The 26,401-nt window shown below is 40.4% G+C and overlaps 1 protein-coding gene across 1 annotated transcript in view; it reads left to right on the top strand.

The window, feature by feature from the left end:
* Positions 1-26,401, top strand: part of furinb (furin (paired basic amino acid cleaving enzyme) b) — a 196,648-nt gene that overhangs the window by 73,620 nt on the left and 96,627 nt on the right. The window contains exons 3-4 of the mRNA XM_028449435.1: positions 8,432-8,530; positions 26,180-26,275. Coding sequence (XP_028305236.1) covers positions 8,432-8,530; positions 26,180-26,275 — 195 coding nt within the window. The remainder of the gene's footprint in view (positions 1-8,431; positions 8,531-26,179; positions 26,276-26,401) is intronic.

The raw sequence follows: 26,401 nt of genomic DNA, 5'->3' as shown, positions 1-26,401 counted from the left end.
GTTTGATGTATGTCCGTTTGCTAAAGTAGCTACACATTAGGACACTCATTTTACGATGGGAAATTCTGCATAAATTTGTGACATTGTCCCAAAACATGTTGGTGATTTCAATTTCAGGAGGTGAAATCTGTTATATCACGTCATGTTCTGTCAGAATTGACTTTTCCATCTCTTTGCCAACCCGTTTAGAAAGGTTTTTGTGTAAATGTGTGACTTTTTTTTTCTCAAAACAGATGTGAGGTTTACGATGTTCCTTGTCATATTGAAAAAAAAAACAAAAAAAACAATAATAATAATTTAAATATAAGCTTATAGCCTAATGACAGTATTTCCATTTCCATTTAAGGAAGTTCAATTCAATTCAACTTTATTTGTATAGCACAATTTACAACTCAATGCGCTCATCAAAATATAAAATTCATAATAAGAAAGAAAAAACCCAACAAGATCCACATGAACAAGCATTTAGCGACAGTGGGAAGAAACAACCCCCTTTTAACTGGAAGAAATCCCCAGCAGAACCAGGTTCAGAGGTGGCAGCCATCTGCCTCTACTGGTTGGGGTTAGTGAATTCCATTTTCAACAATCAAGGAAAATCAGGGGCCCTTTGTACTGATTAGTTTCCATTTCTTCAAAAAATTGTCACAGATCATCCGCCTTTCTACTGGTCATCAGCTGTGCTTTTCCTTCTCCCCCAGTAACTGCTTTGAACCAGTCACACTCACTGTAGCCTTCCCATTTTCTCTTTTCTCTTCTTTTAACAAAAACTGATCAACAATCAGTGCAAAACAACCTATCAAATGTTACTTAAAATGATACATTTGTCTGCATGCATTTGTTATCTATTATTAATGGACACAACATTAAAATGGTGGAGACCTACAAGTACCTCGGCACTATTATTGACAACAAACTGACTTTTTGAGCACAACACGAATGCAGTGAATAAGAAAAGCCAGCAACGCCTCTTCTGTCTTAGAAAGCTGGTTAAATTCCAGGTTGACAGGTTCTTGTTAACTCATTCAGTGCCAGCCATTCTCAGATTTTCTACACCCCTCAGTGCCAGCCGTTTTTGAGCATTTTGACTGATTTTAAAGACCCACAGAATATTTTCTAATATGACTATCTGAAATCTGACACCAGATTCTGAAAGATTGAAGCCTCTACTTTCATCAACAAAAAAAATTGTTTCTGGCTCGTTTCATTCTTTTGTAATCAGCCGTTGAATAGAACAAGTTTTACACAAATTTTCAGTTTCAGAACAAAAAGCTGAGAAAACAGCCTTTTTGTAAAAAAAACCCTGTCAGTGACTTTAAAGCTTTTTTTTTGCTTTAGTGACAACTCTAACATCTGAACATCGTTTCCTTATATAAAACTAAAAGAAAAAAACACAGACCAGGCTTTTGATGGCAAAATTATTATTATTTATCTATCTGGGTCAGAGTTGAATAGATTTCTTACTGTATTTTGGCGTTCCTCCAACTTTCTCTCCCATCATTCTGCACACACATAACTTCCTCTTCCTCCCGGACATGCAGAGGGTCACTGCTTACCCCGTTTTTTTATGGTTTTATCTCACAATTGCCACATTATCCATGAGTTCCACACTTGCTCTGGTCGGAGTGTGCGCTGCTGGGAACGTCAGCTCTGCACGTAGCGCCATTTTCTGTCTCGTAAACGCCTTTCCTTTCTCCCTCTGAGCTCCAAGCATGGATGATCTCTCATCCAAAGGTGCGCTGCTATCTACTCCATGCCACCTATTATTTTACTATCTGGCTCACAGGCTGGGGGTATTTTGTACCCACCTCCACACCCCCCACCTCCGCCAGGGTGTTTTCTAGTAATCCCCGTGAAAAAACGCAAATGACGAGTTTCTCGTCAATGGTGCTGAGCGTTTGGATTTGAAATGACGAGATATCTCGTCAATGGCACTGAGTGAGTTAATCATGTTAATTATGTTTTATCATTCTTTTATTGAGTCAGTGCTCACCTTTTCTTTTATCCGTTGGTTTCAGTCTTTAAACATGAAAAACAAAAATGTCCTTTTGAGGGTAGTCAGAGTCTTCATCAAAATAACCTCTTGAGTTCCACCTAGTCAGGATCTGTACAATAAACGGGTGTGGAATATGGATAACTCCATCATGTCAGATAACTCACATTGTTTACACCACCAATTCGAGTTTCTCCCATCAGGTTCCCGTCTCAGACTTCAAACCATCAAAACCAACAGATACAAACACTCGTGTTTCCCTTCTGCCATTTCCCTTCGTAATTCCAGTAAAAGAAAATCACACTTGTCTATTAACTCGACGAGTGTAATCCGTTTCTTTGCTGGATTTATTTTTATATTTGTTTTTACGTTACCTTGTGGTTTTATGGGGTTAAATTGCACTGCTACATGTTTTTATATTGTTATATGTTTTATGTACCATGTACTTTTATTAATTGATTCATATTAAGAGGTGGCAGAAGTACTAGTCTTCAGTAGTCAAGTAAAAGTATAGATACTTGAACAAAAATTGACTCTGATAAAAGTGAAAGAATTGAAGTTGCTCCCTTACTTGAGTAAAAGTTAAAAAAAAAAAATGCACATGCTACTAAATGTCCTTAAGTAAAAAAGTAAAAATCTTTTTAAGAACATGTAGAAAACTGATACATGGAAATAAATTAAATCTGTTACCCTTAATGAACACCTGGAGAATTTAGCACTTATTTTGGATAACATTTGTAAATAAAATGTTTAGATTTGAAGGAGACTTCTTGACTGCCAGAATCAGATTTTTCGGCTTGCAAAGAACACACTGCATCCGCCTTGAGTCATTCTTATCTTCAAAAGTTCTTGTAAATATGGTCTTGGGTGGTGATCCACTTCTTGGCTCTCACTGTTGTCTGAGGTCTGAGTCTGACGCTCGCTCACCTCCATGTTAGCACGTTGATTGGCACTAGCTTCTCCTCCATGTTAGCACGTTGACTAGCACTAGCTTCTTCTCCATGTTAGCACGTTGATTGGCACTAGCTTCTCCTCCATGTTAGCACGTTGACTAGCACTAGCTTCTTCTCCATGTTAGCACGTTGACTAGCACTAGCTTCTCCTCCATGTTAGCACGTTGACTAGCACTAGCTTCTCCTCCATGTTAGCACGTTGACTAGCGCTAGCTTCTCCTCCATGTTAGCATGTTGACTAGCACTAGCTTCTCCTCCATGCTAGCACGTTGAATAGCACTGGCTTCTCCTCCATGTTAGCACGTTGACTAGCACTAGCTTCTCCTCCATGTTAGCACGTTGACTAGCACTAGCTTCTCCTCCATGTTAGCACGTTGACTAGCACTAGTTTCTCCATGTTAGCAAGTTCACTAGCGCTAGCTTCTCCTCCAGTTTTGCTGTTGTTGGTTTGCGTCTTTTTACGTTGGGACGTCATCTTCAAAGGTCTTAAACGTAACGAGCTCATTTTCAAAATGTAAGGAGTAGAAAGTACAGATGTTTGTTTAAAAAAGTAAAGAGTAAAAGTAAAAAGTCACCAAAAAAATAAATACTCAAGTTAAGTGCAGATACCAGAAAAGTATTTACACTTTGTTACTTGTCACCTCTGTTGGTATTGTTATGGCAATAATTTGTCCTTTAGAAAATATATTGCTGTTTTTTTTTTCTTCATTGTAATGTAATGTAAGCTTTTTAATAGATTTTTTTCCTTACTGGTCATAAATGTTAATATTATGTCGTTAAGTACTGAATAAGCTAGCTAGCGCCTGGTTCGAAGCTTTGTATTGGAAGTGCAAACTCGACCTTTGTGCTCCAGGCTCCAGCGTGGTTAGCCTGCCTGCACAATCAGCCTCCAGCCCCAGGAGACGCCTCCTTCCTGCTGTGTCGGCTCTTCTCCCTCCTCACACACATCCATCCTGCCTGTCAAACCTACAGCACCCTCTCCCCCCACTGTCAGCCCCATCTCTCTCCTCCTCTGCTTCCCTCTCTTCCTTCGCTCTGTTGGGCTTGTGAAGGTGAACCAGTCCCCAGTGGTCCTCCTGTACAGATTGCATTGCTTTTTCCTCAAATTGAGGTTATTCTCATGTGTATACCTGCTCAAAGTGTAACTAAACTGCTGTTCAATTTTACTGCTTCCCAGTTTTTTTTTTTTTTGTTTGCTAAAAATATGAAAAAGGGATTGATGGGAAAAATCCCATCATTCTGTTGGCGTCCTCATTTTTGTTCTTTTTCTAGTTCTCAGGTCAGCTGTTCTAAAAATGAACATTACTCGACTAAGGATTACGCGACTGTACGTTTTGTGACGGCTCACTCTATTACTTGCATTGAAATGCTGTTTTATGAGCATGAAATGTAAAAAAGGTAACAACAGTAGAAGCAACAGGGTTAGTCTTTGTAGGATATTTACCCCAGTAATGTCAGGGGACAATGTTAAGAAAAGGGAAATGGGGCTGTATACATTTAGAAGATGGAGTGAGATGCTCCAGCAAACAACAGGATACGCGATATTAAAGAGCGAGAGGTGTGTCAGCAGATTATGTTGGGATTAGGTATGATTTTTTTCTGTTTTTTCTTTTTTTTTGTGATTGTGGAAAACGGAAGCACAATCTGAATTGAACAAAACCAATCAGACCAGTTTTTTGTTGTTGTTTTTTTATTTGCTTTTTAATTAAAATCAGGTCCCAACTTGACACAGAAATGCCTGCCGTGCATGTTTTGGGACTATAGCTGTTTTTCCATGACCATTTTTTGCAAAATAAGTGATATTTCTAAAATTTCAACAACGTATAATTGCGAGAGAAGTGGTCATATGACCAGGTACTTCATATCCTTGCGGAAAAAGTAAGCTTTTGTGATAAGTTTCAATATCGAAACACCTGAAAAAACTCATGAAAATGTACATTTTTAACTATATTTTCCGAAAATCAGGTGTTTCCATTACTAGTTTTTTTTTGCAATATTTAGATTTTGTGCATTGCCACGGGTAATGGAAACGCAGCTAATATCACACTTTTACATGTTATTTTGTACCAGAAAACAGGTGACTGGATGTCTAGAAAATGACAAACAGACGAATCTGTCCAAGTCTCCTTCCCAATCTTGCGCTACGTGTTACGGTTTGACTAGTGATCATGTTATCATGTTATTTAAAATGCACACAGGGCTTCCTCTTTAGTGTCTTTAATCTGATGAACAAGTGGTTCAGATTATTTATGACTGCATTCAAATCTGAGGAAGTCTCTGGTACAATGACAGGTTTTGCTGTCGGTGTATTAGTACAAATGGTAATGAGTTTACCTGGTGACCCGTCATGGCAGAAGCATTACACTTCAAAGGGTTACAATTTCACACATTTCCATGGTATTTTTCCTGTTAAACATGTGGCTGAGGGTCTAGCAAAGGGGCTAACATCGCCCTATAACAATATAATCTCATGTGATTTCAGTGTAGCCCTCCCATTTTTGTAAATCATCTGAAGCATATGAAACGCGAAATAATAACAGAAGTTCACTCTTTGATTTGATCTTTATTTATCTCAAACTCTAAAATAAAGTGAAATTAATAAACAACAAAAATAGAACCCATCAGGGGTTGAGATAGTACGAATGCATATGCATGTTAAGCATATATATATATATATATATATATATAAAATCAGAAATCAGTGGGTCAATAATAATCAACCAAATACACATACACACGTATGTCTACACGTATCTACAGTAGTTTAAGAAGGGACAGAATGAAGCAAAGCTTATCTAGTTCTGCCTCTTATCCATAGTGTCCAATATATACAGTATATATACTGCATATAATGGACACTATATACAGCATATATACTGTATATACAGTATATATATTGTATACACTACCGATCAAAAGTTTTAGAACACCCTAATATTTCCAGTTATTTATTGCAAATCAAGTAGTGCAAATCCAATGAATAGCTTGAAATGGTACAAAGTTTGGTTTTCCAAAACTGAAAAATAATGTACATTTCAGAATTAAACAAATAGGCCTTTTTTAAATTCCTACAGGTGTTCCAACTTTTCTTGAATGAATGCCACAAGTGTGTTCAGCTGTTTTACAGTATCTGCCAAAGGTGGCAATTTTGAAGAGTCAAAAGCTTAGAATACATTTTGGTCTATGAATTGATTCCATGATTTCTTTTTCAACTCAAATTGCTTATTTGTTCTATGCTTTCATTTTACAGTGGAATGATACTTTTCAGTAAAAAAAAATGTAAAAGGTGTGGTGTTTTAAAACTTCTGACCGGAAGTGTATATACTATGCATATATATATATATATATATATATATATATATATATATATATATATATATATATACATATATATATAAATATAATGCCTAGGCAAACCACAATTCACTCCTCAATTTCCATGTTTTTGGCAACAATACAAAAAAAAGTGCAGCATCCATCACGGACTACAAAACGGAAAAGTGCATAGGGACGTGGAAAACTTGAAACTGAACCTCTTCTGTGGTGTAACCAGTGTTGGGCGGTAACGTGTTACTTGTAACCGCCCCAACGTCACTTTTGACAGTAACTAGTACTGTAACGCAATATTTTTCTAAAGAAATAACGCTGTTACCGTTACAATAAGGTGCTTTTGTCCGTTACTTTGCTAGCTGCAGTGTACTTCCTGTTTACAGTGGCGCTACATATTTTTGCGGGATGCCGTGCCAATCACAGTAAAACAGTAGAAGAAGAAGCATTGTCAGCGTGTTTCTGTGTACATCACGTGCGCCAATCATGGCGAGTCAATGCGAGAGCAGGACGTGCTTCTCAGAGTGGAAATACGCACATTATTTTTGTCTCCAAAAGATGCATCAGTGAAGCTAAGCTAACGCTGCGACTGGATTTTAACGGACTGTGACTGTTATCCAGGGACAGGTCAGCAAAGCAGCTCATTAGCCTGATATTATTAGCATTGTGTTGCTGAGAAAAATGCTGTGAATTTGTTTTTCCGCATTTATTTTCATAAGCATTTTCAACAGCAGAATGTGCACCTGGAATATGCACAGCTTACTTTACATTACTGTGTTAAGGCTGAAAAATTACTGTTTTAATTTTGGAGCAGTTGTTTTGTGCTTTATATGCACATCATTTATGGTTGTTTTATAGCAGTTGATCAACAGTGGATGATTATATTATTACAGCACTAATATGAAGCTGTATGAAGACAAATGACCCAAAATAAATAATGCATTTTTTAATTCTAAGTAACTCAAAAGTTACTTTTTCCAGTAAGCATTACTTTTTGGTTAAGTAATCAAAATAGTAACTGAGTTACTTTGTGGATGAAGTAACTAGTAATGGTAACTAGTTACTTTTTTTCAGTAACTAGTACAACACTGGATGTAACCCTATCACTAATAACATAACAATACATTATTAGCTTAAGCATGACCAGATACATTTTGGATAGTTAATAATTTTGTTATTAATTATTCAGTTTCAGGTATTATAGCTCACAAGGATTTTATTTTATTTGACTGGATCATCCAGATGGTCTCATGAGACACCTATTCTTAAATCTTTACACTGGCTCCCCATCACTTTTCGTATCCAGTACAAAGTTCTTCTTATTATGTTTAGAGCATTGCATGGTCAAGCTCCAGCTTTTGCCACTGAGCTGCTGAGGTCTTACAATACCAGCTGGTTAAAAACCAAAGATGACTGTACCTTTGAGATTGTGGCCCCCAAAACTTGGAACGGTCTTCCCCCAGAATTGAGAGCCCTGACCTCTGTGGACATTTTTAAAAAGCAGCTAAAGACCTACCTGTTCAGACTTGCCTTTAGCTAGTCTGTCTGTATTTCTGCATTGTGACTGTTTTGTATTAACTGTTTTATTTTATCTTATTGTGAAGCACTTTGTGGCATTTCTGCTCTTGAAAGGTGCTATATAAATAGACTTTTACTTTACTTACTTTACTTTATTTCTTTCAAAGAAAATTCTTACCTTCAAACTTTCTTGGTAGATAGTTCTTGTCTTCTTTTTTTATACTGTGTGGGTTTCTTTATTGTTCAGTCATAAAAGAGTACCATTATGTTCCTAATGAACAGAGTTTACAAGGAGCTGTGATGAGCCTGTATGTGGTTTAACCTTCACCTAAAAATCTGATAATCTGACTAATTAAACATGCTGATGTTATGGAAACATCAATAAATCTGTCATGCCTTTACATCACACCTTTAAATAAGATTCATACCATTATTATCAAGGGTGATATTGAACTTATGTTAATATTTCTTTGAAGCAGCTGATCATTTTTTATGATTAAATCAGAGCCAAAACAGAATAATCCAGAGTTCAGCGGTCATGTTATCATTATTTTACTCCCCTCACACGTACTCTTTCCTATTTTCTGACAGTTCTTTTTTTTCTGCAGGGGAACTGATGAGCTTCTCTTTTGTGTCGGCACAGGTTTTCGGAGATTATTATCACTTCAGGCACCACGCTGTGGAAAAGAGGGCTTTGTCTGGTCACAAAGGAATGCACAACCGGCTCCGAGCAGAACCACGGGTAACGTATTCGGAGGTCTTACACAACTCGTTTTGCAATTCCAACAGAAGTCACATTAGGTTTGACTCACACAGTGATACACCGCAAAAGAAAAAAGACACAAGCATCAGTGACAGCTTGTCAAAATCTGCAGTTTTTTGTCAGATTGTCTTTCCAGCTGTCCCTCTGACCCAGTCTACGCTACCATATCTCTGTGAATATGCACAATATATCAGTTCAGTTAGCACATCATCTGGATTTGTGTCTGTTTTCATGTCCAGCATTTCTTTGCATCACTATTTGTACCTTGGCTTGGGGATAATTGTATTCATGGGTGTTCATGCTATTTTTTTTTTTTTTTTTGTTTTCTTGTCTGCACATGCTGTCAAAGGTCAACACTACAAGAAGTGCAATCATTATGAGACAGCAACGCATGTTTTATTATTGCAATAAAATAAATTGATTTATTTTATTGCTTAAATGTGAAGATCACAGCCCTCCCTAAGGAAGGGTAGGAAATCTTTTATTATAGGGAGAATATAAAAAAGGAGAGCACCCAGCGCACCCACACCCAAGCACGCAACCCCCCGAGGGGAGGGCCCAGAGAGACCCTCGCCCGAGACCCCCGCAGAGGAGACAAGGCCCACGCCCAGCAGATGGCCAGAGTCAGTGGGTCCAGAGCCAACAGGGACCGGACCAGAAGGACCTGGAACGGAAGCAGCACTGAGAGCAGCGCCCCCAGGGACGACGACCACGCCCATAGTCGCCGAGGGCACCAAGGAGATGCTGCAAGTTGCCCCGCATTAGTAGGGTCAGCCAGAGGTGGGAGTGCCGCCCCCGCGCCACTACTTAGTAGCACAGGCGGCGGCCCCCTCCACCCCCAGCTCCACCATCCAGCCCCCCAAGGGTTGGGTATGTGAGTGTGGTGCAAAAAGTGGGTGAGCCAGACCAGCTAGGAGTGAGTGACGTGAAGTGTCCATGTAGGAGGCTTGTCTGGTATGAGCCCGGCCCATCCGCATGGCGGGCCACAGGAGAGAGTTGATGGTGCAGACGGGCACGCGACACTGCGGGCCCCAGGGACGCGCCGAGCAGCACAACCAGAGACCCCCGCGGCACACCCCCGAACCGTGCCGGCAACAAGGAGCATGGCGGGACCCCCCCGGCACTGGCCACATCCCCCAGCGGTCCAGGAGGCGACCCCCACTGCCCACCAGCCCAGATCGGCCCGCCCCACCAAAGCAGGCGGTAGCCGAGCAGGAGAGAGGCCAGCGCCCACACCAGGGCCAGCACTGGCCCGCACGACACAATGACGTAGCACCACAGGGGGCGGCCCTGGCCCCCCCGACGAGAGAGGACGCCACCAACCACCCAAGCAGGGCCACCCCGCCACCCACGGACTGATAGGCAGGCGAACCCAAGCCCCTCCAGCCAGGCACCGCAACCCCACACCAACTCCGCCTGAACACCTCGAGGAGGGGGGGGGAGGGGAGGGCGACCCGGCCCACCACGCCAGCGGCACCCTCAGCAAAGGCGCACAACACCGCAACACCCCGCCACCCAACTACCCAGTACGCAAGCGCCGCTCCAATCCATTTGTTCTAAAAACCCCAAAACGAAAAACTAAAACTTGCCTGTTTTCCAGAGTTTTAGTCTCTGTTTGTGTTTTTTGTTGTTGTTTTGGGTGTTTTTCAGTTTTATTTATTGTCATATATATATATATATATATTTTGTGAAGTTTTGATATTGTGATATCTCCTCACAAAGTATATATTTCCACCTTACGAAACAAAGTAAAGTTAGTTCAAGTATTAAATGGCACATTGCAGCATTTCTGGGCATTGAGGAACAGAAGAAATAGAGAAAGTTGAGAATATGTACTTGGCTGGCGAAAGTTTGATATGATTCAAATTAATTATGAATATTACTCAATATTGACCTTTTTTACACAAAATAATTTAAAGAATTCCTCTATTATGTGGCGGAATATAATCAGTGCATCACAAGGCTTGTGTGCTTTCATGTGGCCCATCTGTATCTGTTGTTTGGTGATTTCTGAAAGAGAAAGCAGTCATTATTGGTTTCTTTTTAGCATTTGTTGCTATACCTTACTGACACTATAAATGGGTACCACCATGTTGTTTTTCCTCAGGCTAAAAAAAAAAAAAAAAAATGTAGTCTGACATGCACTGAGAACTTAAGACATCATTTGTGAACTATGGTGACATTTACTTTAGGTAGTAAAAATCTGGGGTCATACTAAAGAGACACTAAGTCTTTTACTGAGTTTTCATACTGAGGTATCTCTCAGAGCTACTGTATAACTGGTTTACTGATCGCTATAAAAATCTTTTTCACGATCATCAAAAGTGTGCAGTAAATGTAGAAATGAATGAAGCAGGAACCCTGTCACTCGGGGGAGTTTAATGATATACAAAAACTATCGCTAAAGATGAGATACACAGAAAAATGTTTTAAAATTACAGCCTTAATCTAAAATGCGGAGCTGTAAGATATGCTTCTCATAACGAGTGGGTGGAGACGAGTCTTCAGCAGAATGGACTCCATTTGGAAAAGTGAAGCCTTTTAAGCAGATGGTTTACGATAAAGCTTTATCTTGTATAAAGACATTTTGACAGTGGAGACTACATCTTACAGTTTCACACTTCAGCTTTAAAAGGGAACTAAAGTTTTCCTTTAACACATCATCAAAGCTGTGGCTGAGCCACAGAAGCTCATCTCAAGGTTACACACTCACCCACTCAACAGGAAACAAAGGACAACTCACACAAAGCAGCCAAAAAACACTACAGCAGACATGGGCAACTATGGCCTTCGGTAACTAATGCACAAAAGGATTCCAAAGGCACAGAAAAGCACCACGTTACATGACGACTCAAAAGACACAAAATAACCAAGAAATACACTAAATTACTCTATGAACCCACAGAATGGCTCCAAAATCACACTAAAATAATCTAAAAACACACATTACGCTAAAAAAATATGCAAATGATTTTAAAAAAAATACACAAAATTATTACACAAAACAAATTAACTGTCAGAAAAATACAAAAGTGTTCCTATGAACCCACATAATGGCTCCAAAATCACACAAAATGAATCCAAAAACATACATTACACCCATAAAATACACAAATTATTCTCAGAAATACACAAATCTACTCAAAAATCACACAAAATGACAGAAAAATGCTAAAAATGACTCTAAAAGCACACCAGATGTCAGAAAAATACACATATTTGATTCTAAAATGCACAAATCAAATCCCACAACACACCAAATACCTGAGAAAGACACAAAACTTCAACAAAAATGTACAAAATGACAGAAAAATCACAACATGACTATAGACATAAAATACCACAATGAATACACACAAAATGATTTTTAAAAAATACACAAAGGCCCAACAAATGTACACAAAAGTAAAAGTTTTTTTGCTGTATTAATGCTCATATTGTTTATTAATCTAAATGCTTGCACATTGATAATGTGGCCCTCGGATTAGATACGTAGCCACATTTTTGTGCCCCTACTGTTGCTGCATCTCTGCACTACAGCATAGTGCATTTAAATTAATGTATTTTTTTACACTATATTTGTCCATGAGAGTATTTGTTTCCTTGAAAAAAAAAATAAAGATAAAGCCTCACCTGGTTGAAATGAATCCTCTTGTAAAACCGTTGAGTGTGAAACCTTTCTATTCTGATAAGCTTTGAGCTGATTACGTTTTCACTGTTGCCCTGCCGCCATATCTCACATTTACCTTCACTGTTACATTGATTGAAGCTGTCCATCATTGCTCCATGAAATGAGAAGAGGATTTATTTGGAGTGTTGGTTTTGAAAAATATAAAACCTCTATGTAGAGCACACTGTGTTTCACGGAGGCCTGCACAAGATCTTTGTATGATGTTCAAGCTCACACCGTAAAATGTTCCCAAGAAAAGATTAAGGCCAATAACTGCCCATTGTGCTTTGAATAAAGAGAAAGAAAATAACAAGAAAAGTGTAGGTAAGGTAAAACTGTGACGTTTCCGATGCTGGAATGGTTTCAATTTGTTTTAAAAGGTGACTCTGATTATTAAATAAAATCAGTACAAATTATTGATGCAATTAAATACAATCAGTAAAAATTATTGATGCAATTAAATACAATCAATAAAACAAATTAGAGGGTTACAAATGACAATTTCAACAGTATGAAGCAGAGCTTTCAGTGTAATATCACATATCTAAATATATTAGAGGAGGGACAATGGACAGTTTACAATACGATAGCCAATAATATGACATGATATTTTAGGAAAACAAGAAGACATTTTAGGAAAACATCATCCACCAAATTGGTTGTCATTATAACTCACAACCTTTTCCTAAATTTAAACTTAGATGTATACATAAGAAAATCTTATCACATCAGAATATAAATTTACTAACTAACTTAAACGGTTTCTAAGAAACGCCGTCCCCTTTGAAGATACCTTGAACAGAGTAAAAAATAAACAAAACGACAGAAGGGCATTAACTCCGGAAAAAAATATTTGCGCCCTTCTCATTTTTGAACTCCATCAAGGTATTGATACCCTGAAGCCACACCGAATTTGGTTATCCTATTTTAAATGGTTTCTGAGAAAAGCTGAGCTGTTCCCTTTGAAGATACCACAGAGTGAAGAAAAATGAAACAAGGGCAATAACTCCGGAAAAAATAATTGCGCACTTCTCATTTTTGAACTCTTATCAAGGTATTGATATCCTGAAACTACACACCGAATTTTGTTATCCTATCTTAAATGATTTCTAAGAAAAGCTGTCCCCTCTGAAGATACCTCGAACAGAGTCCAATAAACAGAACAAGGGCAATAACTCTGGAAAAAATATTTTTGCGCTTCTAATTTTCAAACTCCATCAAAGCATTAATACCCTGTAGCTACACACCGAATTTGGTTATTAAACAGTTTCTGAGAAAAGCTGTCCCCTTTAACTCGGACGAACGGACACACGGACGGACGGAGCTCAAACCAATATCCCTCATCCATACTTTGTGGCGGGAGATAATAAAGTAGCAGTTGGAAAAATAAGAATGCTTTTACACTACATACTTTATTTACACTGTGTATGACTTTTTCAACACAATTGAAATATAAAAAATTAAATAAACAATAACATTAAAAAATATATTATTTATTTCCTATTTAAAGTGCAAAAAGTGACAACTGAAAAAAGCAAATCATGTCATAATTATGATATTAAACATCAAATGAGAACAGTCTGGACAGCCCAGATTTAAGATATGTTATTTTTCACATTTCTGACAAAAATGTAGATCTTGCCTATAGTTTCCTGCAGATGTAGCAGGCCACCATTGATGGTAGATCTAACATTTTATTATCACAATTTTTTGTCACATGATTTATCGTCCTACTTTTAATATAATAAAATAATACCTTCATTGAAGGCAAAAATCTACAATATCTAATGTTTGTGTTTGCACATGCCATGTGTTATGTCTGCTTTAAAGGGAACATCAGCACCAACGTCTGCTTTTTATCAGGGGACCAGACTGAACTGAAAATGAAAAGATTCCCTCAAGAATTTCCAGGAAACGAACAGGAAATGAAAAATACTCAAAAAAATTACCAAGCAAAACACTCTGGGCCTCTCCTCACTAACAATGCCAGATTCTCTCACCTGCAAAAACAGGCCAATCATCCTAAAGGAAGTCTCTGAAATTAAAAGTTTTTGAAAATTCACAAATTAACCATATGTGCTACAGAGATGCAAATTATGAAGTTTTCCAAAAGTTGTAAAATATGTTAAACCTATATTCACCCACAATGTTTGCTCAATTGACTACAGTGCATCAAAAATGTTTGACCTTCAACTATATTGTAAACATATGATTGCAAATTCTTGCTAAATACATTTTCAATATTCATTAAAAAAAAGGCAAAACTTTTGGGTCACGTTAGATGATGTTTGGAAAACAGAATTTTATCTAAAAAAACTGAAATTTCTACAGCATTTTGAAATGTATTGCAAACAATTAGTTGATGCAAAAAAAAAAAACATTTTCATCACAACCATGAGGTGAAATTACCAACATCTCCATGGTGTCTACATGCAATTTGGATTTTTTGGGGATTTTTGACAGCCATTTAAAATCTGCCTTTAAACGCTAACAGCTGCTATCTTGCACACAGGTGATTGGCTTAGTTAATTAGTGAAACTACATGTGACAATTTCAATTGCTAATTATCTCAGTGACATAGAGCTAAACATTAGAATGCCAACTTTTTTTTCCATTTTTCTACTCTACTTGTTGCTCGGAAATGCTTAGGGTTGCCTAAGATTGCCTGGCCCTGACCCTTGCTGCAGATCAGCAATAACTTTTATTGTGATAACAATGAAATTAATGTCATTTGATGATGGCCTAATCATCCAGTAAATTATATTTATCAGTTTTTCTTCAGTGTCAGATTGTAGTCCTCTAATAAATAAATAAGATCAAAGCACAAGATGTCTCTAAGGATTCAAAACAATACCAGCAAGTTTCCGTCTTTGTCATGAGCCAGCAAATCCCTCAGGATAGTCTACAAGCCATGCTACAAATAGGTTTTGTCTTCGGAAGCGGATTACAGTCCTAGCCTATATGTGCTGACTTCTTCTCATGTCTTGATTTGTCTCTGATGTTGTTATGGCTGATGCCTCTTTGCCTCTCAGCCTGCCTTTCCTCCTTCCTCACTCAGCTAAACAACTGATTCAGATCAGCAATCAGGTGGAGAAAAACGAGAGTGTAAAAAAAAAAAAGGGCTGTGAGAATCAGAAAAATGAAGGCACAAACCGTCAACCATCAGTAGCAGGTGGTTGATGGTTGAGTCACCAAGTAGAATATCAACATGTGCCCCATCTGATTTAGAAAACGTGCATAAACACATTTAATGCCGATATTTTGGACATTTTCAGTGACCCTTCATTGTGCCACTGACAAAACTTTAGGGTAACTTCAAAACAAGAGCCCAATTTACAAAAGCATTAAAAAATAAATGGAAGACAAGAAGAGATGCTTTGGTTTTGAAAAGGGGATGTGTGATTTTTAGCGTGAAGCCGTTGCAGGACAATTTTTTCATTCCGCTCGCTATGCATCATAGGCGTGTCCCTTTATAGTATACATCCAGGTATTTATTGTAATAATATTTAATAAGAATGCACTACATGCTAATTTTGATGTCAAGCATTAAATTATTACTTAAACCAGACAAGAACCCCATGTTAACCTCTAGCTACTTTCCCATCTCACGTATTAAAACAGACATACAAATTATTACCAAAGCACTCACTTCCAGGTTTGAGAAAGCAGTTCAGTCAATTATATACCAAGACCAGACAGAATTTATTAAAAATAGACACTCCACAGACAATGTGAGAAGACTGTATAATTTGATAGACATGACACAGAACTTTAAAAAGAAAGCAATAATCTTGTCACTCGACGCAGAAAAAGCATTCGATAGAGTCAACTGGTCATTCTTCCTTGCTGTCCTTGGCAAATTTTGCTTTGGAGAATCATTCATACAATGGATCTCCACCCTGTACACTAAACCTAAGGCCTCAGTAACCACAAACAAAATAACATCCCAAAGCTTCACTATGCAGAGGGGAACCAGACAAGGCTGTCCACTCTCACCTTTGCTTTTTGCAATATTCGTTAAACCTCTCACAGCAGCTGTTCGTCAGAACTCTGTTATTAAAAGAATCCACTCATCCATCTCAAAACACAAAATTTATCTTTATGCAGATAATACTTTATTTGGAAGAACCCCAATCCTCATTAGAAGAAGTATTTATTCTAATAAACAGCTTCACTAAACTATCAGACTATTCCATTAACTGGTCAAAATCATCAACCCTCCCCTTGTTATTTTTCACCCATCTCCATTTGTTTTAAGAACCCCAAAAACATAGTATTTGAGGTTTATTTTCCCAAACTCGCCTGTTTTCCAAAGTTTTAACCTCTGAAAAGTCACTTTTTGAGCAACTCTTCACAAACAGGCTGATTTCTGTGCCACTGATGCATATTCATGAGTGGGCGTGTCTATAGACGGGACACTGACTTCCTCCTCCCCGCACGGTGACGTAGGGCCAGAGGAAGGCCCACCCACTCCGTAGCCGAGCTCATGGTGCTTTATAAACTTGATACAGAGCGTGGGGGCGGGACGTTCACCGGTACATACAAAGACTGTAGATAATATATACATAACACTGCACGAAAGACGCTGAAATGCTCACCTTCGTGGGCGTGTGTTTACATGTCAATCATGGCAGAGAGCTTCCTGGAGGTTGCGTCAAATTCTTCAAAGTGTGAGCGTGTCATCAAATTGGAGCGAGGTGTTTGGGCTCGCCCTGCAGTAAGAAAGGAGCAAATCACCTTCTAACTAACGATTGAGGGAATCAATGAAATAAACACTTTGGGCATGTGTATGAAGCCCATATAGCACTTTATGATGTTTAAAGAACAGAAAAGTTGATTTAGTGTAACATGGGCCCTTTAACAAAAAATTCATGGAATCCTGCAAGCCAAAACCCATAATACCCTTCCCCCACAAATACATTTAAAATATCTAGGCTTAAGTATATCATCAAACTTAAATGAACTAATTAAACTAAACCTGGATCCGCTGTTGCATAAAGTCACAGAAGATCTCCGGAGATGGAACAATCTCCCCATTTCGCTCCTTGGCAGAATAGCCTCAGTTAAAATGAAAATCTTACCTAAAATAAACTATCTGTTCTCTATGATCCCACTGAAACCACCAAAGCAAAGGTTCCAAAGATTAGATTCTGCAATTACAAAATTCTATGCTAGGAATAAAAAACCCAAAATAAGACTTTCAACCCTTCAAAAAAATAAAAGCGAATGTGGGTTGGAAGCCCCTAATTTCACGCATTATTACCTAGCAAACCAAATTCTATATTTAACAGAATGGCTAAAACCAAAAGAATACCACAACACCTGGCTAGAAATAGAACAGCTAGACTGCAAACATATTAAACTCTCTGATCTCCCTTTTATCACTGTGACCCTCAAACGTCATAACTGCTTTAAAAACCCACTGATTGCCTCCACCCTGACTGCGTGGTAGAAAGCCCTGGACATTACAAATGTTCAATTAAAAACTAGCATGCTGTCTCCAATGTGGCACAACCCCGACTTTGGAAATAGAAAAACACTGCTCTATCTGAAGAACAATCTAACCCAAACATTCAATATAGATAATAGTAATGTTCTACAGTACTTACAAGTAACAGAAACAATCAAGAAAAATACTCCAGTAGATCCAATTACCTTACACCCTCCAGAACTGTTAAAAAAAAACATAGAGAGCTCTCGCCAACACTCTGTTCACTTACCAGTCGCCAAATGGGAGGTTGAACTCTCAATCACCACGAATACAGATTTCTAGACAAAATTTTGTTGCAATACTTTTAAGATGACAAAAAGCACAAACCTTCAGCTAATTCAATGCAAGGTCCTCCACAGAACCCACATTACCTAACAGAAAATGCATAAAATGGGCTTCTCCCCAAGAGACATCTGCTCTCAGTGCACCCAGGGAACAGCTGAATCTTATTTACCTCTATTATTGACTGCAGGATTCCTCTATCTCCAAATCTATGTCTGATAGGAGACCTTACGATGCTTGATCCTCAAGCAAACCAATCGCAATCCATCTTGCGGCACTTGCCATAGCCAAAAAAACTATATTAGTGAATTGGAAAGATAACAAATCCTTAAACATCAACCAATGGCAAAATCTCTCCATGGAATTAATTTCCATGGAAAATATATCTGCTTTCAGAAAAAATAAAATAACCTGCTTTGAGGATCGTTGGACTCCTTTTTTTTTTAATGCATTAAATCTTAATTTTTAGCCTAATGATCTAGCCTGTAAGCAACTGCCATCACCACTCTTTACAAACATACTAATCCAACTGTGGACCTGGCCCTCCCTGGGCTTAATCCCGGGTTGCTGGGTAGCGGGGGGTTGCTGTGGGTTGCTCCGCTCGTCTGGGGGCTTTGGCTTTGTCCCCTGGGTCGCATCTTCACCGGAAATGTCGCTGGTACGGTGGGCCGAGTCGGGCTCCCTCCGGGGTTCATTTGGGGCAACCTTGTGGGCCGGTGTGTGGCTCGTGGGGCGTCTTTGGGCGGTACTATGGGGCCTTGCTCGTGCCAAGGCCTCTCCTAGAGTCATGCTGTAGGGATGCGGCCTGTGGCTTTTGGCCTGGCTAATGCGCATCAGGAGTGGCTGGTCTGCTGGCTGGGTGCGCCAGGCCCCGTGGGCACCGTCCTGGGGCTGGGATGTCTCGAGGGTGGGTCTCTCGGAGCGCGCTCTTCTACCGTCGGTTCGAGAACTGGCCACGGTTCGGTGTGGCACCGCGCTGCCTTGGGTGGGGTGGAGCTGGTGGCCTGGGGCCCGCTGTTCTTTTATCGTAAGGCCGCGCGGGCCTCTGCTGGTCCTGGCATGGGCTTCTTTACTGCTCGGCTGCTCCCTGTTGCGGTGAGTGCTGGGGGTGTGGCAAGTGCCCCGCTGTGCCTGGGGGTGGGGCTGCCGTCGTGCTCCGTGGGGCTGACATAGTTCAGGGGGTGCTGCGGGGGGTGGGTTTCTGGCTGTGCTGCTTGGCGCTTCTCCTGGGGCCTGCGGTGCTGCATGCCCTAACTCACCATCTACCTTCTCTAGTAGTCCGCCGTATGGATGGCCCATTCTCACACCAGAAAGGCCTCCTACATGGACACTTCACTTCACTCCCAGCTAGTCTGGCTCACTCACTTTGTCCACCACACCCTTTTTCAACCCTTGGGGGGCTGGATAGCAGGGCCGAGGGGCGGCTCCTGGGTTCGCAGAAGCGGTTCTTGCACAAACATTGGTCATTGACGAACTGGCATGTCTATATATGATATAAACTGGTACTGGGCTTAACCTTAGACACGTTGATCCCAAATACCAGTTTTAGGTATATCCACTCACTCCTTCTCTCTGTTCATGGCCATCACCATTATACTTGAACTCCATACTTACCACCAGACTAGCTGAACTGATTTCACAACACAATAGGCACAATGTGCACAACTATAACATCACATCTCGCTCTCACTTTAAAGCAGTCAACTCTTCTCCCCTTTCCATTTCCAACCCTGACTCCATCTTCCCTGTTCCCTTCCCCCCACCTAGATGTAACACTGCCCATTTTCCTACCCTGTCCAATACTTTTTCCAGCGTATTGGACGCTATTTTTTCATTTCAATTTGAGGGAGCGTCAAATGTGGCGAAGCGCTCTGTGTGAATTTTTCTGCCAGTCTTCATCAGAGGAGTTCTGCTGATCGCCTTCGAAGGTTCCTTTGAAGTTTCCCTTGACTTCCATGTAATAGTTCTAGCAAGTACATGCATGACTTCCATGCAACTGTCTTACTAGCAGAAGTCATACATCTGTTGAATATTTGATTTATTTTTTGTGCCTAAAATAATATTGCTGATTGTTTCAATAAAAAGCAAACACTGATAATAAATGGAAGTTTCTGGACTGGGGTGTCTTGCAGGCTCATATGCATTTACGGTGGGAAGAGCGTATAAAAAGTACAGTAAGGTTTAAAATGTAAGATATCGCTGCCAGTTTTTAACAGTAGGAAACAATAAACTGTATAATGTTGTCAAAACACCCCGTTGGGTCTGTTCAGGAGCGATCACTGTGGACTCTGAGGCTGACAGCTTACGTAACTGACACATACAGACGGAGAGAGAGAGAGAGAGAGAGAGCGCTGAAACACTCCGGATACAGTTAAAATCAAACAGTTTGTAATAGAAGGAAACATCAAACAGCATAAAGTTGCCAAATTACCACATTAGTTTGTTCAGGAGTAATCATTTTTTAGATTCTGACTCAGAGTTCAGACTCGATGTGATCGCTCCTCAGGCGATGCATTCAATAGCCCGTAAAATATGGTACACGTACAGTCTCTTCTTGGTATGGGATGACCCATGACACAGAAAACAGCTGGCGCAAGATGTGATTGGCTGAATTAACAATCCAGCCTTGTCTTGTGACTTTACGGTTATGTGTGTTGATCAAGGCATGTTTTCTAAGGCAATAGAAACCCCCAACAGAAACCCCCATGAGGACAGACAACAGATTATCAAAGACTGCAAATAAATCTAATGAAGGCAATAAAGCCATAGCAGCAATACCTCTATCCTCATGTGAGGACATAATATGATACCTGTGGCCTCTAAACATCCTAGTTCACACAATTGATTATAAGAAATCAAGAGATGTGTTTCAGTGTCATATTTAAGTTGTGACCACCTCCCCAACAACAGCTGTAACATAATTGGAGGCTTGTCCAGGATCACTTTTAGGGGCTCCCCGTAACATTCAGTCTAAGCTTGTCTAAAAGCGACTTTTGTGAAGTGGTGCAATAGAGTGCTGGCTTAATGTAATTTTAAAGTGTGTGATTCCTTTCAAATAGACAGTAAAAAGTTTAACAAGTATTACATAAGCTAACTGAAATGTCTTCTCAGAATCTTAGACTGTGGCTAATGAGTCATCCTAAAGTTAAAGAGCTAAGAATTAATGGTTTTCCACAATTACCAATGGTTAAGAGCCCTATATATCCTTCTCAAGACGGCAATATCAAGATTGTAATTTGATTCATGGATGGGTTGTGATTTCCCTCGGATGATAATGTGGTGGGCAGAAGGCAGCAGTGCTGTGAGGTCAGTCACGTGCAGTTATAGATGTAATGAAATGAGATAAATGTTAATTAGTCTGCAGTCATTTGAATAAGGTTAATGGATCCATTCTCTGAGGCAACAATTTTAACTGGTTTGCAGCTTCACAATATGCAGTTGCTGCACCATACAGATTTCCATTTAGACCATCCACTCGATAGAAGCATGATACTGTGAAATCACCCGAGTATAGAAACCTTGCAACCAGTAATAACACTGACCGGATAACAGTGGGGGAAAGCAAATGAATTATTGGAAAGGAGAGCGGAATACTGATGTAAAATGGAAATTGAATTCTCCAGTTTCGAAGTGCTTCACTTATCTACATAAATAATGGAACTTGTTCAAGCTTGAATAAATTGCTAATATTGTCATTGCATGGGGGGAGTTTAAAAAAGATGATCAAAAAAGTCTTATTCTAGACTGTTTTTAACACATCACTCCATTTTGGGTTTTATGGGAATTTTGGAGTCAAGTAAAGATGTACATTTTGTCTGTGCCTTTTCAGGATAGTGTATGAAATGCAGCTTGATTGGTTCCTTATTCCTTGGACATAATATTGGTAAAAACATTAGAATTTATCCAAATATAAAGCCTCCAATTTTTAGTGATTGCGGAAAATGGAGGGGAAACTACGGAATTCACTTCCTGAAACAACGATGGCAATATTTTCTTTATTATTCTTTTTTTTCCCGACAAAATCATTTACCCTAACTTGCATGTTTTGGGACAATTTCACTTATTAACTTACATTTTTTCCTAGTTAACTGGTGAGAGTTTACACAGAAATGTCAAATCTCTTGCAAAATCTCATAGCTTTATGCCACAGACGAAGATTTTATGGGACGATATCACAAATTTCCACAAAAATTTTCCCCATAAAACGGTTGGTTTAATGTCTAAGTGTAGCAAACAGCTTAACATCAAAGATTGCACTACATGAAATTAATTACAATAGTTCTTGTGACGGTATTAAGCATGTTCAGAGAAGTTTAATAGCCTGTAACGACATTTCATTAAGAAATTAAAGAATTAAGGAAGTTTTGAGAGTTTGCAAATCTTTATCTTTAATTATCTTCTGGCATTTTCTAGTTCTCAACCGAGTGCTGCAAGCTTAAAAGTTAAGAAATTATTTGTGAAGCTAACCTTACTCGCATCGATCTGATGTTGTATCCCATTATAATCAATAGGATTCTGCTTCTCAATAATTGCATGAGCTGTCACAAAAATGCAAGGTTGTTTTGAGCAATGGGCCGCTGCAAATCAGTAATCCTATTAAACACTTCAAGCTCATTCACAATAGCTCTTTGAGAGTGTGTGTGGTGTATGAATAGGAGAATAAGAGTGTAAAGTGATTTTAAAATACCAGCGATGATGGTGATAAAGCACTATCAAAGTGCAAATGTATAAACTGAAATAATACAGAATAATAAAATTACTTCTTTTTCTACCATTTATACAGTTATTCTGTTTTGTTGTTGCTTTTTTATCATCGTTTTTATTCAGTTTTTATTGTTTGCTGTTGTCTTCATTATTATTATTATTATTATTATTATTATTATTATTATTATTATTATTATTATTATTATTATTAACGATAATAATACATTGGATTTTATAGAGCACTTTATCATAGACACTCAAAGCGCTTTACAGAATTAGGGCATTATTCGTTCACTCCACACTTAGTGGTGGTAAGCTACTATTGTAGCCACAGCTGCCCTGGGGCAGACTGACGGAAGCGAGGCTACCATAGTGAACCATTGACCCCTACGACCACCACCAACACTCACTCACACACTACATTCATACTAGGCAATACGGGTGAAGTGTCTTGCCCAAGGACACAATGAGAGATACCACTGGAGCAACTGTCACCCACTGTGGAACCTGGAATTCTCAGTGGTCTCCCATCCAACTACTAACTAGGGATCGACCAATATGGGTTTTTTAGGGCCGATGCCAATACCGATTTTTTCTTGAGCCGATATTTGGAGCCGACACTACTTTTGCTCCCTCAATTTACATTAATTAACAAAGGTGAGGTAGAACGACACAAGTAAAAAATATTTAACAAGTAATAAAAACGGGATGTAGAACAAGAACAAGTAAAAAAAAAGAGTGAGACATCTCATGAAATATTATGAAAAACAACTGTTCTTCCTTGTCCTGAAAATAGCTTTGACAAAAGTTGGCCTGACTGAAGATATATTTTATTAAAAGGATTATTGAGTATAAATATATATAATTATTGTATTAAACACAAAAAGAAACTATGAATATTAGTCCATTCCAACACAACCCCACAACATAAATTAGCAGAGGAAAATAACGTGAAAAGCAGAGAGAGAGGGAAAAACAGAGGGAGAGAGAGAAACACAACACACACCAAACCTCCGACCAGCTGCTCATTAACTACAATAGTGACAACAAGATGCTTTGAAAGTTTAAAACTTGCCGTTGGGCACCACACACACATATACCCAACCCTTGGGGGGTATGGATGGTGGGGCTAGGGGTGGAGGGGGCCGCCGCCTGTGTTACTAAGTAGTGGCACGGGGGCGGCACTCCCACCTCTGGTTGCCCTATTAATCCCTCCAATTTTAACTACACCTGAACACACCACCCCCCGGAGGGTGGGACCACCACTTCCACCCTCCGGAGCTATTGCACCACATACACATATATACACATAGGTTGGATGGGGAGCTCTGCTCCACTCCATCCACCTTTTTTAATAGCACTTCATACATTCACTGAACACACACATTTACTCAGGGGATAGGGAAGTACCTCTCCATTGGGGAATAGAGGGTGGGTGGGTGGGTGGGTAGGTCCGGGGCGCCTTTGGCTGGGGGCTGCTGTTCTGCACCAGATGTGTACCGTTGGGGTGCCTCCTACCCACGGTGGTGACCACCGGTTGCTTGTGCGCCGGTGGGGGGCATTGCCTCGTGGGTTGCACTGCCTCGTGGGTTGCACTGTCTGGTGGGGGGCGGGTCCTGGGCTGCTGTCGTTGCGCCGGCCCGGGTGCTGTGCGGTCCTGCTGGGCTGTGGTAGGTTCGTGGGCTGGGGTGGGGTAGCGCCCCCTACGGGGGCTTGGCCCGGGGTTCGCCCTTGGGGGTTTCCTGTCCCGAGGGGGTGCTCTTGGGGTCCGGCTGGCTGGGCCGGTCCTGGCAGGGGTCTTCCGGGCCGCGCCCTAGCATGCCTGCAGGTGCGGCGCTGGGTGGCCCCTGCTTGGGCGGCGTCCTGCGAGGCCGGATTCTGCAGTGTGGCGGTCTGACTCGGCCCTTTCGGGGGGTGGGGCGAGAAATGGCGATCTGCTGCTTCTGTTCCGAGTCCTTCTGGCCTGGGGTCCGGTCCCTGTTGGCTCTGGATCCGCCGGCTCTGGCCATCTGCTTGGCGTGAGGCTTGGCTCTTCTGCTGGGGTCTCGGGCGGGGAGTTCTCTGGGCCCTCCCCTCGGGGGGTTGGGTGTCGGGGTGTGGGTATTTGGGGGGGGCGAGATGCTGGCGGGGGGGCCTTGGGGTTGGGAGTTGGGGTCGGTGGCGGGATGCGCTGGGTGCTGTGCTCATTGGAGCTTTTTTGCATATGTATGTGGGGGGCGGTGGCTGCTTCTTGGTCTGGGATCTCGGGGGCATCTGGGGGACTGCTCGGCCCCCACTCTTTCTGCTGACCTGGCAGCATCTGTGGGCCCGGGGCGGCGCCTGGGTTTGTAGTAGCGGTGTTTGCACATACACTGGTCTACAATGCCCTGGCACGCCTTGGGATGTGGGATAAAACTCGTACTGGGCTTAACTTTAGACACGTTGATCCCAAATACCTGCTTAAAGTATTACCACTCACTCCTTCCCTCTGTCCACAGCCACCACCGTTATAGCTAAGCTTCACACTTGTCACACAACATAATAAGCACAATATGTTCTACTACAACTTCACATCTCACTCTCACTTTAAAATAATCCATTCTTCCCCACCCTTTCTATTTCTTGCCTTGAGTCTCTCCTCCCTGCTCCCCCCCCCACCCCCCACCCCCTCACCTAGGTGTAACACTGCTCTCCCTTTTTAAATCCTCCCTAAAATAAAAGGTTTCTTACCCTTCCTTAGGGAGGGCTGCTCATGGTCACAATTAAGCAATAAATTAATTAATTTATTTCATTGTAATAACAAAATATGCATTGCTGTCTCAAAATGATTGCACTTCTTGTAGTGTTGACCTTTGATAGCATGTACAGACAAGTGGAAGAGAAAAATAAATAAATGAAAAACTTGCCGTTGGGGTTGAAGAGCTTCTGTCACGCTCTGCTGTGGGGCGGGGGTGTAGCTTGTAGCAGCGGCTCTGTTTATAAAGTGGATCGGCGAACTCAGCAGCGCGCATCAGCCGATGCCGATATATGTAAAACACAAAAATCGGCCGGCTCGATGAATTGGTCAATCACTATTACTAACCAGGCCCAGACCTGCTTAGCTTCCGAGATCTAACAAGATCGGCCAATGACAGGCTGGTACGATAGGCTATTTGTGATAGCTATTCTGCTTCTCGCCTCACCAAGCCAGTGCATTCACCAAAAACTTCACATCAAAGGTTTGCACTCAGCTGCACTCCGCAGCAATTGCTTTTTTTTCTGCTGCATCTTCAGTGACAAAATAAATACAATATTCCTCACATCTTTGCTCTTTTCTAGTTATTACTCTTTGAACGCAGCTGGCACCATGTTTCCCCCACTCCCTCAGTCTGTGGAACAATTGATGAGAATAGAAAACTCAAACAGATGCCAAAGAAAAACAAAAAAATGAGCTCAAAAAATGTGTTGAAAATGTGAATTTTCACCTTTATGCTTTTGTGATTGTGTGTTTTTGGCTTCGTAGGTCCAGTGGGCTGAGCAACAAGTGGTCAAAAGAAGAAAGAGAAGAGATCTCTATGAAGACCCAACGGACCCATATTTTCCCAAGCAGTGGTACCTGGTGTGTAATTCTCTTCTATCTCCATTTATGAAGGCTGTCTTTATATCTGTAGAAGCCACTTTCATGTAGCATCATCAAAAGAAATGCAGACGTGGTTCACCTCCCAATCCATTAACTGTTTTTTTC

Source organism: Gouania willdenowi, chromosome 6 (genome assembly GCF_900634775.1).
Source record: "Gouania willdenowi chromosome 6, fGouWil2.1, whole genome shotgun sequence".
Classification (NCBI taxonomy): Eukaryota; Metazoa; Chordata; class Actinopteri; order Blenniiformes; family Gobiesocidae; genus Gouania; species Gouania willdenowi.
This window is presented reverse-complemented; position numbering and strand designations above follow the sequence as displayed.